Source organism: Salvelinus namaycush, chromosome 32 (assembly GCF_016432855.1).
Source record: "Salvelinus namaycush isolate Seneca chromosome 32, SaNama_1.0, whole genome shotgun sequence".
Taxonomy (NCBI): domain Eukaryota; kingdom Metazoa; phylum Chordata; class Actinopteri; order Salmoniformes; family Salmonidae; genus Salvelinus; species Salvelinus namaycush.
Genome location: NC_052338.1, coordinates 33,185,541 through 33,201,326, shown reverse-complemented (window position 1 = coordinate 33,201,326; position 15,786 = coordinate 33,185,541). Strand labels below are relative to the sequence as shown.

At 44.2% G+C, this 15,786-nt stretch overlaps 1 protein-coding gene across 2 annotated transcripts; it reads left to right on the top strand.

Moving 5' to 3' along the window:
- The first annotated feature begins 663 nt into the window (after positions 1-663).
- LOC120026863 (cysteine and histidine-rich protein 1-like) lies at positions 664-13,086 on the top strand. 2 transcript variants are annotated; one of them, XM_038971579.1, is made up of 6 exons: positions 664-1,786; positions 2,488-2,582; positions 2,711-2,824; positions 3,723-3,934; positions 10,211-10,389; positions 10,458-13,086. In XM_038971579.1, exons 1-6 carry the CDS (start codon positions 1,487-1,489, stop codon positions 10,668-10,670), a joined length of 1,113 nt encoding a protein of 370 aa, XP_038827507.1. In that variant the 5' UTR covers positions 664-1,486; the 3' UTR covers positions 10,671-13,086. The 2 variants fall into 2 exon arrangements, with proteins under 2 accessions (XP_038827507.1, XP_038827506.1); XM_038971578.1 differs by having other exon boundaries at positions 667-1,786; positions 2,681-2,824.
- Positions 13,087-15,786: the final 2,700 nt, after the last annotated feature.

The following is a 15,786-nucleotide window of genomic DNA, read 5'->3' as shown; positions in this document are numbered from 1 at the left end:
CTCGGCCCCAGTGATGTACGTTAAGATAGTGACAGCTGTGTGTGTATGTGTGTGTGTGTGTGTGTGTAGGAGATGTTGGTCTCTGGTCATGTCATTTAGCCATATAAGGCATGTCCCTTTGGCCAATCACAGGCTGCGACTCCACCCTGCCTGATCAGATAGCTGACACCAGGCCTCCTCATTACCCCTATCTAACACCACCTTTTGACTGTGTATCTTCTGTGTCAGACACAAGATAAACAGTTGTGGCAACGTTTTGAGTGACCAAAAAGTGTAATAATAATTATCAACAAGATCACAACACCTGGGTTCTGCTGCTATCACCCAATGTATTAGTCTATTACATCATTTGACAAATGAAGAATAGATAGACCTATTGTTGTTACATTTTGTTGGCTATCAATTGTACAGGGGCAACCAGGGTTTCAGGTAGCATGATGTGTCAGATTATGTCTGGCTGTGTCTAGGCAGGTGATGCCCTTCAGGTGAGGTGACGTGCTCCATTTTGTCGCATATCGGGTTTTGGTCACCTTTCAAGTCCTAAATTCTACCCGGTCCCCCACACGCACCCTGCAGACAGCAACCGCGCATGCGCACCCACATAACTGTTTAAATACCCCCCAAGTCATCTGCTACAAAAAAAAAACAAAAAAAACATTCCACTGTTAGCCAATCTGCGACGCAGGGCAAGGACTGTCAAGGGAGGCCTTAACAGCAGCTGGCAAAATATTGACAGTTTATCAAGCAACGAAACTCGGGATTTGCTGTTTTTGTGACTATAGCTGAGTAACACCGGTTAGGATTGGAAGGTGCAGCCGAGCTAGGGTGTAGTGAAGTCGGGGAGAGGAGGAGGGGACGGTCCGGACAGGAGAAAAACAAAGATGTCTGTGTAGTTAAACTAGGCAAATCCTAGCGAACTGTCTGAACATCTCTCAGATTTTTCCAAAACTGACACGTCCCGGAGGTCCAGTGGATAGCGAGCTGGCACCAGGGACAAAACGTTTACCGACCTGCCGAACCGGGCCGTTATGAACGGCCGCTCATGCGCTGTCACGGCAAATAACTGCGACTTGACAACACAAAAACATCTGACGGGTTGTTTTGTTCTAGCTAGACAAGGGCGAGGACTGGAGTGTTTTGTGAGCTTGTTAGCTATAGCATGTAGCTAGCTGAATATATTCGTTAAACTGCCAGTCAACAGCGCTACATTTATACGAAAACGACCGTCAAATAACGATTTTTGGAAATTTCTAGAACGTTAGGTGAATGTCCGTTTGTTAAATTCAAAGCGTATTGCGCAACATTGCTTACAAACTAGCTAGCTAGCTAACGTGTATTCCAGCTCTGACTTCTTGCTAGCCAGCTGACCGTTAGCTGTCCTGGCTTTCCCTTGCCTAGCCTGGTGTAGCTAAATCTGCCAGCTAGCTAACATTTTGGCGACAGGTCGCTAGATTACGCTTGACAAACACCATTACCACCACCCACCATGTCCTCGATGGAAGAGCGTGGTGAGGTGGGCGTCGCGGCGGCTCCAGGCTCCTCAAGCGGACTGGGGGTTGGGGCGGTGGGGGCAGCCCTGGAGACAGTGGTCGGTGGGCCATCAATGCAAGAGGAGGTGGGCTTCCGAAGAGGAGAGGGGCTCGGGCCCGAGTCGGACCCGGACGAGCCGCCGCCCAAGAAGCGGATGAGACTGCCGGAGGGAGAGTCGGGAAAGCTGGAAGAGAGGCTGTATTCAGTGCTGTGCTGCACGGTGTGTTTAGACCTGCCCAAAGCCTCCGTTTATCAGGTAAATGCTGTCAAACACACCTGTCCTGGCCTACCAACTCTGTCCCACTTGTCAATATTAGCCAGCTAGTTAGCTAACGTCGTATTAAATAGACCCAACTAACATGTCTATTTAGCTTCACAGGCTAGGAATGGCAGGCATGAAGTAGGGGTTGAGGAAAATCTGTAAGCCTCAGCACCTGTCGTGGGCTGTAACGTTAGCTAGATGGGTGTGGAGAGGATGTTGGGCCCAGGGACGCAGGCTAGCCGCTAACTCAGTAGTTAACGTGTTCAGAAGGGTTAGCCAGTGCTCAGCGCTGTGCAGAGAAATTATGACCTATAGATAATATCGGTAGACAGTGCTCAGCGCTGCGAAAGAGATTATCTATAAATCCTCAGGATGTAGGTGTCCAAAATGGCACCCGAGCCTTTTCTATTCAGATTTGCCAACAAGACATGAACACCTGCAGATGTCTGTTCTGCACATTGATTATCCCAGGCTGACCCCCTAGGAAATAGAAAAGCCCCAAGATGTCACCTTAGAGTGAACTGCTCTCCTCTCTTACCCAGTTCACTGTGTTGTGATACTGAGTAGTATGCCCTCACTAGATGCTCTACCCACCTCAAAGCAAATGAGTGTATTAACACTGATTTCTAAAGACTCATATCAACAGTATGGACACCAAACACACCTACAATAACCCTTCCCGCTCTGCTCTACAGTGCACCAACGGTCACCTGATGTGTGCTGGCTGTTTCATCCACCTGCTGGCTGACTCTCGTCTGAAAGAGGAACAGGCCACTTGTCCTAACTGCAGGTATGTATACGCACACACACACACAGTTTACAAATGCACTTGAATTGAATTGACTGAGTGAGTAATTGATATATGTAAAATCTTTTAATCCCCCCCAGGTGTGAGATCACCAAGTCTCTGTGTTGTAGGAACCTGGCTGTAGAGAAGGCTGTGAGTGAGCTGCCCACAGACTGTCCCTTCTGTCTCAAACAGTTCCCTCGCTCCAGCCTAGAGAGGCACCAGAAAGAGGAGTGCCAAGACAGGTACACACCTCATTGGTACACACACACACACACACACACACACACACACACACACACACACTAGTGCTGAGCGATTAGTGTTTTGAGGTCGTTTTGGTTCTATAATATTTTTTTAACATTAAATGCATTATGTGGGTTGAATGATGTAACAACACATACTAAAACAGTGAATGAAAGTCCCATGATGGTAGTGACGGCCCATTACTGCTTATCACTTATTAACCATCATTTATGCATATTACGAGCTGCTGTTTGACAATATCAAATTTTGAGTAGTTATTCAAAGTAAATAAGGCATACTTTTATGACTGCTGAATACCAACTATCAATCACTTAGATCATGTACTTTTAGGTAAAGATACCTGGTGAAGCAACAGCTGCTCTCGATTGGGCAGTCTTCTGTCTATTCCGTATCAGGTGTAAAAGAAACACACACACCGGACAAATAGGTGCTCAATGGATTATGGTCATTGTAGTTAGTTACCATGTTTTCTTCGTTAAGCTATGTATAATATTGGAAACTACAACTTCCTACTACATCTCACAGTTCAGGCTGGATCTGATTTATCTCTAGAGAAACTGTGCATTGAGCTCACAGGAAAAAAATGAACAAAATATAATTAAAATAATTCAACAGACATCGATCAATTACTTGTTAAAAAAATGAAAAATAACTGATATTTTAGTTAATCGCTCAGCAATAACACACCCTACCAGACAACACCTGCAATAGGGTCAATGACAGAACCAGCAGAAATTATACAGCCGGTCCCAAATCACTTCTTACCCCTCCCCCTTGGCCCTAACCCCTCCGTGTTTGCAGATCTGTAGGGTGATGGCTTTAAGCGGTGCACTACCATGATTGGCCCTAAACTCCCACTTCCTGATGTGTTGCCAGGGTGACGCAGTGTAAGTATAAGCGGATTGGCTGCCCATGGAAGGGACCGTTCCACGAGCTACCAGCCCACGAGGAGGAGTGCTGCCATCCCACCAAGACTGGCACAGAGCTGATGGGCATCCTGGGGGAGATGGACCAGAGCCACAGCAGAGAACTAACCCTTTACAACTCTATATTCTCCCTGCTCTGTTACGAGAAGATAGGCTTCACAGGTAGGCTAGGTACACACTGTCACACACACAGTACCTTACTTCCACACTGTCAAATCAAATTACATTTATTTATAAAGCCCTTTTTTACATCAGCAGATTTCACAGTGCTGTACAGAAACCCAGCCTAAAACCACAAACAGCAAGCAATGTACATGTAGAAGCACAGTGGCTCGGAAAACTCCCTAGAAAGGCAGGAACCTAGGATGAAACGTAGAGAGGAACACTGCTCTGAGGGGTGACCAGTCCTCTTCTGGCTGTGCCTGGTGGAGATTATAACAGTACATGGCCATTAAGGCCAGATCATTCTTCAAGATGAACACATGTTTATAGATGACCAGCAGGGTCAAATAATAATCACAGTGCTTGTAGAGGGTGCAACAGGTGGGCAGTTGGCTTTTCATAGCTGAGAAATCAGAGGTCAAGACAGCAGGTACAGTAGAGAGAGAGGGGGTCGAGAGCAGCAGGTCCTAGAAAAGGTAGCACGTCTGGTGAACAGGTCAGGGGTTCCATAGCTGCAGGCAAAACAGTTGAAACTGGAGCAACAGGACGACCAGGTGGACTGGGGACAACCACGAGTCATCAGGCAAGGTAGTCCTGAGGCATGGTCCTAGGCCTCAGGTCCTCCTAAAGAGAGAGATGGGAGAATTAGAGGGAGCATACTTAAGTTCCCACAGGACACCAGCATTTCACCAGACAGGACAGACTGACCCTAGCCCCCCAGCTTTGCCAAAGCACAGCCACCACACGACTAGAGTGATATCAACAGACCACCATCTTACCACCCTGAGACGAGGCTGAGTGTAGCCCATGAAGATCTCCTCCACCGCATGAGTCCGACGGGGCGCGAGACCGGACAGGAAGATCATGTCAGTGACTCAACACGCATGTTGAGTATAAGGAGAAAAGCCTTGCATGATGTGACGCATCCCTTTTATGGGTACGGCATGCGAGAGCACTAGTAAGCCAGTGACTCGGCCCCTGTATTAGGGTCAGAGGCAGAGAATCCCAGTGGAGAGAGGGGAGCCGGCCAGGAACCGACAGCAAGAGTGGTTCGTTGCTCTAGTGCCTTTCCGTTCACCTTCGCACTCCTGGGCCAGACTACACTCAGTCATAGGACCTACTGAAGAGATGAGTCTTCAGTAAAGACTTAAAGGTTGAGACCGAGTCTGCGTCTCTCACATGGATAGGCAGACCATACCATAAAAATTGAGCTCTATAGGAGAAAGCCCTGCCTCCAGCTGTTTGCTTAGAAATTCTAGGGACAGTAAGGAGGCCTGCGTCTTGTGACCGTAGCGTACCTGTAGGTATGTACGGCAGGACCAAATCGGAGAGATGGGTAGGCGCAAGCCCGTGTAATGCTTTGTAGGTTAGCAGTAAAACCTTTACATTTTTTTTTATTTTTTTTTTACCGTGAAATCAGACCTAGCCTTAACAGTGTAGAGAGGCTAGCACTGGAGTAATATAGTCAAGATTCTAGCAGCTGTGTTTAGCACTAACTGAAGTTTATTTAATGCTTTATCCGGGGAGCCGGAAAGTAGAGCATCACAGTAGTCCAATCTAGAAGTGACAAAAGCATGGATTTGCTTTTCTGCATAATTTTGTTTTTACAAAAAGTTTGGTGTTTTTGCAATGTTACGAAGATGGGGGGGGGGGGGGCTATCCTTGAAATATTATTGATATGTTCGTCAAAAGAGATCACTGTCCAGAGTAACACTGAGGTCCTTCAGTTTTATTTGAGACGACTGTCCATCCATCAAGATTAATTGTCAGATCCAACACCAGATCTCTCTGTTTCTTGGGACCTAGAACAAGCATCTCTGTTTTTGTCCGAGTTTAAAAGTAAAACATTTTCCGCCATCCACTTCCTTATGTCTGAAACACAGGCTTCCAGGGAGGGACATTTTGGGGCCTCACCATGTTTCATCTGTGTGTCAGCCGCATAGCAGTGAAAGTTGATATTGTCTTTCCGAATGACATCACCAGGATGTAGAATATATAGTGAAAACAATAGTGGTCCTAAAAACGGAACTTACAATTGATTTGTTAGAGGATAAACCATCCACAGAGACAAAATGATATCTTTCTGACAGATAAACTCTACACCAAGTAAGAACTTGTCTGTGCAGACCAATTTAGGGTTTACAATCTTTCCAAAAGAATGTGGTGATCGACGGTGTCAAGCGGCGTTAAGGTCTAGACGCATGAGGACCGATGCAGAGCCTTGGTCTGGGCTCAGGTATTTTCTAATCTTCCAGGATTATGAGGAAAAACATCTAGATCCAGAATGTATAATCCACGGGACTAAACTAGATCCAGGGTATGACTCTGGCAATGCGTAGGTCTGGGGACATGTTAGACACAACCCACTGAGTCGATGATGGCTCCGAAAACCTTTTTGGAGTGGGTCTGTGTCAGCAAAAACTTGAATATTATCTGCCCTGACTACAAGGTTCAGGGAGCTCAGTAAGGAACACTGTATATGGCTCAGGAGGCCTGTAAACAGTGGCTATAAAAAGTGATTGAGGAGGCTGTAATGCACACAATACCTGACTTCCACAGTACACACTCATACACACACAGTACCTGACTTCCACAGTTAGGTCTGTTGCGGTCACGAAATTTAGTCAGACAGTTATTTGCTTGACAATCATCGGCTGTCTCATGTAGAGGTCGACCGATTTTATGATTTTTCAACGCCGATACCGATTATTGGAGGACCAAAAAAAGCCGGTACCGATTAATCGGCCGATTTTTAAATAAAAATTTAAATAAATAAATAAATAATAATAATTATTATTATTATTATTTAAAATAATAATAATAATAATAATAACATAACAAAATAATAATTAATAATAAAATAATATATATATATAAAAAAATAAATGTATTTGTAATAATGACAATTACAACAATACTGAATGAACACTTATTTTAACTTAATATAATACATCAATAAAATCAATTTAGCCTCAAATAAATAATGAAACATGTTCAATTTGGTTTAAATAATGCAAAAACAAAGTGTTGGAGAAGAAAGTAAAAGTGCAATATGTGCCATGTAAGAAAGCTAACATTTAAGTTCCTTGCTCAGAACATGAGAACATATGAAAGCTGGTGGTTCCTTTTAACACGAGTCTTCAATATTCCCAGTTAAGAAGTTTTAGGTTGTAGTTATTATAGGAATTATAGGACTATTTCCCTCTATACCATTTTGTATTTCATATACCTTTGACTATTGGATGTTCTTATAGGAACTTTAGTATTGCCAGTGTAACAGTATAGCTTCCGTCCCTCTCCTCGCTCCTACCTGGGCTCGAACCAGGAACACATCGACAACAGCCACCCTCGAAGCAGCGTTACCCATGCAGAGCAAGGGGAACAACTACTCCAAGTCTCAGAGCGAGTGATGTTTGAAACGCTATTAGAGCGCACCCCGCTAACTAGCTAGCCATTTCACATAGGTTACACCAGCCTAATCTCGGGAGTTGAGGCTTGATTTCATAAACACCAGAGCTGCTGGCAAAACGCACGAAAGTGCTGTTTGAATGAATGCTTACGAGCCTGCTGGTGCCCACCATCGCTCAGTCAGACTGCTCTATCAAATCATAGACTTAATTATAACATAATAACACACAGAAATACGAGCCTTAGGTCATTAATATGGTCGAATCCAGAAACTATCATCTCGAAAACAAAACATTTATTCTTTCAGTGAAATACGGAACCGTTCCATATTTTATCTAACGGGTGGCATCCATCAGTCTAAATATTCCTGTTACATTGCACAACCTTCAATGTTATGTCATAATTATGTAAAATTCTGGCAAATTAGTTCGCAATGAGCCAGGCGGCCCAAACTGTTGCATATACCCTGACTCTGCGTGCAATGAACGCAAGAGAAGTGACACAATTTCACCTGGTTAATATTGCCTGCTAACCTGGATTTCTTTTAGCTAAATATGCAGGTTTAAAAATATATACTTCTGTGTATTGATTTTAAGAAAGGCATTGATGTTTATGGTTAGGTACACGTTGGAGCAACGACAGTCCTTTTTCGCGAATGCGCACTGCATCGATTATATGCAACGCAGGACACGCTCGATAAACTAGTAATATCATCAACCATGTGTAGTTATAACTAGTGATTTTGATTGTTTTTTATAAGATAAATTTAATGCTAGCTAGCAACTTACCTTGAATTCTTACTGCATTCGCGTAACAGGCGGGCTCCTCGTGAGGCAGGTGGTTAGAGCGTTTAACTAGTTAACCGTAAGGTTGCAAGATTGAATCCCTGAGCTGACAAGGTAAAAATCTGCCGTTCTGCCCCTGACAAGGTAGTTAACCCACTGTTCCTAGGCCGTCATTGAAAATAAGAATGTGTTCTTAACTGACTTGCCTGGTTAAATAAAGGTGTAAAAAAATATATATAATAATCGGCAAAATTGGCGTCCAAAATTACCAATTTCCGATTGTTATGAAAACTTGAAATCGGCCCTAATTAATCAGCCATTCCGATTAATCGGTCGACCTCTAGTCTCATGTTAATTAACATAAACACATTTAGCATCTCCTGGCTTCCATACACCGATGCAGACCTTTGGAACATCTACATTTGAAAAAAGTCTAATAAATCCATGTTATATAGCCTACACCTTCACAATAAATCCATTATTTATTGAAGAAAATGTATATTTCAGAAGAGCAGAATAGGATACTCTGAGTTGTCCTTAGGTTCTGATCTGACTATGCCATATGGCTGTGGGCTACACTAGTTCATTTAACAGACAAGATTTGCTTAGAATTCTGTGGCATTATTTTATATTATGAAGAATTCAATTTGAAAAAAAGCTGAAGAAAATATATGTATTTTCTCCTTACGATTTGAGGACGTGTGCACATGCGGCTATTCTGTGTTGAGAGGTTAACAAAGAAATAGGTACTCCTATATGCTGAATTTAGCGTTATTAATGTGACTTTAGTTGTTCTATAAATGTTGCGCTATAGGTTGAGATTATTAATACATTGTAAGGCTGCGTGACGTGACTAATCAAAAAAGTTGCTTGAAAGGCACGAGCTCTGCTTTGTTTTTTTTGCGCAGGCTGTACACACTTCATCAGTCTCTCATTCACAATTTGACAAGCACTTGATAATGCCTCGGATTTCACGGCGGCATCCCCTTTGGCCGTAATGCACCCTAAAAAAAAAGCCATGCCTTCTGCGGCCAGTCCCGTTGTGCCCTCGGCCCGGAGTGCTGTGTTGTGCCATTTCTCCCTGAGAAACTCACGTGCTGCTTATGTATGCCAGTTAGGCTCTAAACCCCTTGTGAAGTGGATTAATGTGCTTAATTTTAAGAAGTTATTTGGCCACTTTAGTTGTGATACAAACCTTATCAAAACATATAGGCCTATGGGCTAGACTACATGAGGTGTGGCACTATGATTTGAAAAATGTGCAATAAAAGGCGGTTTCTTACGCGGGGCATCATTCACAAGTGATAGGCTAATATTGTCACCCATCACACTTCCTGATTTGAATATTGTCTTTACATATACTAAATAGTATATATGTGACATTTGTTTTGATTTAGAATGGACCATTATCATGCACCTGTTTAAAACAGGAGCAGCAGGAAAAAATACATGTCATCTATGCACTTAAATAGCGAATGAAGAACACTTTTCCTGTGGTTCATTTTCATGCCAGTCAGGTAGGCTATACTCCTGTTGTAAAGAGAAGCAATGTGCTTAATATTAGGAAAGTTGAGAAATATAGTAGGCCTAGCCTATAGAAAGCTGATGGGATCCTCCTCTTTTTAATAGAGGCCATCACACACACTGTTTTCTCACACAATAGCATAGCCTATAGAAATGTTGCGCAACATGAGCTCATGGCTCTCATGAAGTGTTTGATTAGATTTTCCATTCCATTTGCATTGATGTCAGAGTGATTATAGGGACAATAGAGTACTGAGTACCAGGCAGTTAGCAAGTTTGGTAGGCTACTAATGACCATCAGCAGCATCAGAGCTTGGAGAAGCCTAGTTACCGTGACTAAACGGTTACGTGGAATTTGACTGCCTTGATGACTCGTGACCGCCGGTGTGGCGGTAATACTGTCACCGTAACAGCCCTATCCACAGTACACACTGTCATACACACACAGTATCTGACTTCCAGGACAATAATTTAAATCTGTCTCAAAGGACCAGTCTCACACACACAGAAAACATGCATCTTTCAAATGTTGTCCTCCCCCTCTCTCTCCCCTGTCCAGAGGTCCAGTTCAGGCCGTACCGGACAGATGACTTCATAACTCGTCTGTACTATGAAAGTCCTCGTTTCACCGTGTTGAACCAGACCTGGGTACTGAAGGCCAGAGTCAATGACTCAGAACGCAACCCTAACCTCTCGTGCAAACGCACCCTCTCCTTCCAACTCATCCTCAAGAGCAAGGTACACACACACACACGCTCGCTCTCGCTCGCTCTCGCTCTCTCTAACGTTCATCCTCCTCCTTCTAGGTGAACTCGGCTATAGAGTGTTCCTTCCTGCTGTTGAAAGGTCCGTACGATGATGTGAGGATCAAGCCTGTGATTCACCATCATGCGTTCAGCAACGACACCAACGAGACTGACTACGTCCCCCTGCCCATCACCGACTCTGTGGAGTGTAACAAACTACTGGCCGCTAAGAACATCAACCTACGTCTCTTCATCTTCCAGATCCAGAAATAGACAGAGGAGGAGGAGGACCGAGAGAGACGTGTAGAGGACGTGAGGGAGAGAGAAGTTTGAGTTTAAAGTGAGACACCACTCATACCTCTTTACACACACACACACACACACACACACACACACACACACACACACACACACACACACACACACACACACACACACACACACACACACACACACACACAGGACCACATATTGAGAGAGTTAGGGAACCCCACCATTTCAGATGCTGCTTTTAGTGTTGCTATGATTTACTATGGGGGTGTTAGGGGAGATGGGGTTGTCACTATGGAGACCGGATGGTGTTGCTAGGGGAATTCATCTGTATGGACTGAGGAAGTTGTTACTATGGGGGTGTTAGGGGAGATGGGGCTGTCACTATGGAGACCGGATGGTGTTGCTAGGGGAATTCATCTGTATGGACTGAGGAGTTGTTACTATGGGGGTGTTAGGGGAGAGGGGGTTGTCGCTATGGAGACAGGATGGTGTACCTGTGGAGTTGAGTCTGTCTGACCTTTCACCCTTTGACCCCAGAGCCAAAGGTAGCTCATACCCACCAAAGCAGGATGAACCATACGAGAGTGTGTGTGGTATGATACTCTGAGTAAATGTGTGTGCGTATGTGTTCCAAAGATGTGAATGTGAGCTTTTGAACTCTGTTGACCACTCAGCTAGTCTGTCCTATAGAATGGAAGGGTGGGTTATCTGTATACATACACTCTGACCTGTTCCTAGTCTGTCCTATAGAATGGAAGGGTGGGTTACCTGTATACATACACTCTGACCTGCTCCTAGTCTGTCCTATAGAATGGAAGGGTGGGTTACCTGTATACATACACTCTGACCTGCTCCTAGTCTGTCCTATAGAATGGAAGGGTGGGTTACCTGTATACATACACTCTGACCTGCTCCTAGTCTGTTTGATTAGGACAGCCGTCCATTTTGTTCTGAGACCAACCCAGAGCAGAGCCAAGATGGCAGTGTTTTGCATGCTCCTTTTAGTTAGTACTTAAAAAATGAGTTGTGATTTAAATATTTAACCTCAAGAAGTTAACTTATACCTCCTTTTTTATTTCTTTTTAACCCTGAATATTTAAAATCCTTTGAATTTAGCCTTTTTTAGTTTGGTATTAGTGTGGCTGTGCGCTTGCGTGTGTGTGCACGGTGTTGCTCGCGTGCGTTTGTGTTGAGACAGATACATTTAGGGCCCTGGTGATCACATCCCTATAAACAGATTCTTGCATGGCCACACACACACACACACACACGCACGCATACACACAATCGGCAGACCTCTTAGGCCTGCTCAGAAACCAACATCTGTGTATGTATGTGTGTGTGGACTCCTTCTGCTCGGGTTGGGCCGTGCTCGAACCGGAGAACCCAGAACCCTGAAACGGACCTGAAGGGAACCCCAGCTAGTGTGACAGACTGGGTTTGAATCTGGTTTGTCTGCATGCCACAAGACCGTGTTAGTCCTCTAAGCTAAAGCCTAGGGCGTTATCTTGGGGAGGTCCCCCCGTAGAAGGGTGGTTCCCCTCCGGAAGACGGAAAAGAGAATCTGAACGGTCCACCGGCTCAACGCTGTTTCACAGGACTAAGGGCTCGATTCCATCAGATCCGCTTTAGCTAACATCTGCAGAGTGGTTGTTTTTGCGGTCAAATCCACAAGTAAAGCCGGACATTCCCATTGGCTGCACGGAGTCACATGAACAGAAATCCCATGCAGCCTTGTTTATAAGTTCAACACTGGAATGTGAGATGTAATCTACACCTCGATTTAGGGATGAAAGAAATCCTCATTTAGTTTAATGATTTTTCAATTTGAGCATAAATATTTCTATATAGCCTACACGTTCTCGTTGTGAACTTCTGCAGCGAGTGGGGCAGGTGTGGTAGGTGTGGTTTCCTGACAATGATCGCAAGAGTAGCTGCTCAGCAATTTTTGACGGCTCAAACTAAGTTCCACCGCCAAAACATCCGCTATGCTGGTGTCTTCTATCGCCGGTTAACTCATGATCTGATTGTATCTAGACCTAGCTCACGACTCTGGTTTTAAATGGGGAGAATCCTGGATGGACCTTTTGACTTTGGGAACTGGAAATTTGTGTGTGTGTGTGGGGGGGGGGGGGGGGGGGGTCTGGTGCGTTACTATGGTGACGTGTTTAGAGTGTTAGTTACTTGAATGATGCTGAGATGACGATGTTACTAAAAAGTAGAATCTACTGTGATAGCTCTGTCTCTCCTCCTGACCTATTTAGGTTGAGTGTTTCTATAGATCTGACTCCTCCGGGCCTATCTAGGTCTTGTATTTCTGTGTTTTAATGCTTTTCGTCTCTATGCCAATAGACTCACTGACTCATCTCACTATGGCTGTACATGTGCCTTTTATTAAAGATCATGGAAACTGAAATGTGTGTGTGTGTGGCACGCGCATGAGAGTGAGACGACACCACAACATTAAGAAAGGTGACCTGTCAAATCAGCCACATCAATTTAATCTGCTCAAACACATCAATACATAATCTATAGTAATTTCATATCCATACAAAACTCAACTGGAGTATATAAATGATGCTGTACAGCACCTCTGATATACAATGCCTTCAGAAAGTATTCATACCCCTTGACTTTATTCTTTTTTACGTTACAGCCTTATTCTAAAATGGTTAAAATAGTTTTCCCCCCCTCATCAATCTACACACAATATCCCATAACGACATCACAATACGACATCACAATATCCCATAACGACATCACAATACGACATCACAATACCCCATAATGACAAAGTAAAAAAATAAAAAATTATACATTTTTGCACATTCAAAAAAGTAAAACACTGAAATATCACATTTACTTAAGTATTCAGACACTTTACTCAGTACTTTGTTGAAGCACCTTTGGCAGTGATTACAGCCTCAAGTCCTCTTGGGTATGATGCTACAAGCTTGGTCCACCTGTATTTAGGGAGTTTCTCCCATTCTTCTCTGCAGATCCTCTCAAGCTCTGTCAGGTTGGATGGGGAGCGTCGCTGCACAGCTATTTTCCGGTCTCTCCAGAGATGTTTGATCCGGTTCAAATCCAAGCTCTGGCTGGGCCACTCAAGGACATTCAGAGACGTGTCCCGAAGCCACTCCTGCGTTGTCTTGGCTGTGTGCCTAGGGTTGTTGTCCTGTTGGAAGGTGAACCTTCGCCCCAGTTTGAGGTCCTGAGCGCTCTGGAGCAGATTTGCATCAAGGATCTCTCTGTACTTTTCTCCGTTCATCTTTCCCTCGATCCTGACTAGTCTCCCCCACAGCATGATGCTGCCACCACCATGCTTCACCGTAGGGATGGTGCCAGGATTCCTCCAGACGTGACGCTTGGCATTCAGGCCAAAGAGTTCAATCTTGGTTTCAACCGACCAAAGAATCTTGTTTCTCATGGTCTGAGTCCTTTAGGTGCCTTTTGGAAAACTCCAAGCGGGCTGTCATGTGCATTTTACTGAGGAGTGGCTTCCGTCTGGCCACTCTACCATAAAGGCCTTATTGGTGGAGTGCTGCAGAGATGGGAGAACCTTCCAGAAGGACAACCATCTCCACAGAGGAACTCTGGAGCTCTGTCAGAGTGACCATCTGGTTCTTGGTCACCTCTGTCCAAGGCCCTTCTCCCCGATTGCTCTTGGTGGTTCCAAACTTCTTCCATTTAAGAATGATGGAGGCCCCTATGTTCTTGGGGACCTTAAATAATGAAGACATTTGTTGGTACCCTTCCCCAGATCTGTGCCTCGACACAATCCTGTCTCAGAGATCTACGGACAATTGCTTTGACCTCATGGCTTGGTTTTCACTCTGACATGCACTGTCAACTGTGGGACTTTATATAGACAGGTGTGTGCCTTTCCAAATCATGTCCAATCAATTGAATTTACCACAGGTGAAGTTGTAGAAGCTTCTCAAGGAAGACCAATGGAAACAGGATGCACCTGAGCTCAATGTCGAGTCTCATAGCAAAAGGTCTGAATACTTATATAAATAAGGTATTTCTGTTTTCAAGAATTTGTAAATTTGCAAAACAATCTAAACCGGTTTTCGCTTTGTCGTTATGGGGTATTGTGATGTCGTTATGGGGTATTGTGATGTCGTTATGGGGTATTGTGATGTCGTTATGGGGTATTGTGATGTCGTTATGGGGTATTGTGATGTCGTTATGGGGTATTGTGATGTCGTTATGGGGTATTGTGATGTCGTTATGGGGTATTGTGATGTCGTTATGGGGTATTGTGATGTCGTTATGGGGTATTGTGATGTCGTTATGGGGTATTGTGTGTAGATTTGAGGATGTTTTATTTAATCCATTTTAGAATAAGGCTGTAACGTAACACAATGTGAGGAAGGTCAAGGGGTCTGAATACTTTCTGAATGCACTGTACACTACATGGCCAAAAGTATGTGGACAGCCCTTCAAATGAGTGGATTCTGCTATATCAGTCACACCCGTTGCTGTAAGGTGAATAAAATAGAGCACACCGCCATGCAATCTCCATAGACAAACATTGGCAGTGGAATGGTCCTTTCTGAAGAGATCAGTGACTTTCAACATGGCACCGTCATAGGATGCCACCTTTCAAATCAAACTTTTTTTGTCACATGCGCCGAATACAACAAGTGTCGACCTTACCGTGAAATGTTTACTTACAAGTCCTTAACCAACAGTACAGTTCAAGAAGAGTTAAGAAAATATTTACCAAATAAACTAAAGTAAAAGATAATAAAAAGTAACACAATAACGAGGCTTTATACAGGGGGTACTGATACCGAGTCCGTGTGGAGACTATATACAGGGGGTACCGAGTCAGTGTGGAGACTATATACAGGGGGTACCGGTACCGAGTCAGTGTGTCAGCAAGTCAGTTTGTTAAATTTCTGCCCTGCTAGAGCTGCCCCGGTCAACTGTAAGTGCTGTTATTGTGAAGTGGAAATGTCTAGGAGCAACAACGGCTCAACAGCGAAGTGGTAGGCCACACAAGCTCACAGTACGGCACCGCCATGTGCTGAAGTGCGTAGGCTGTAAAAATTGTCTGTCCTTTGTTGCAACACTCACTACCGAGTTCCAAACTGCCTCTGGAAGC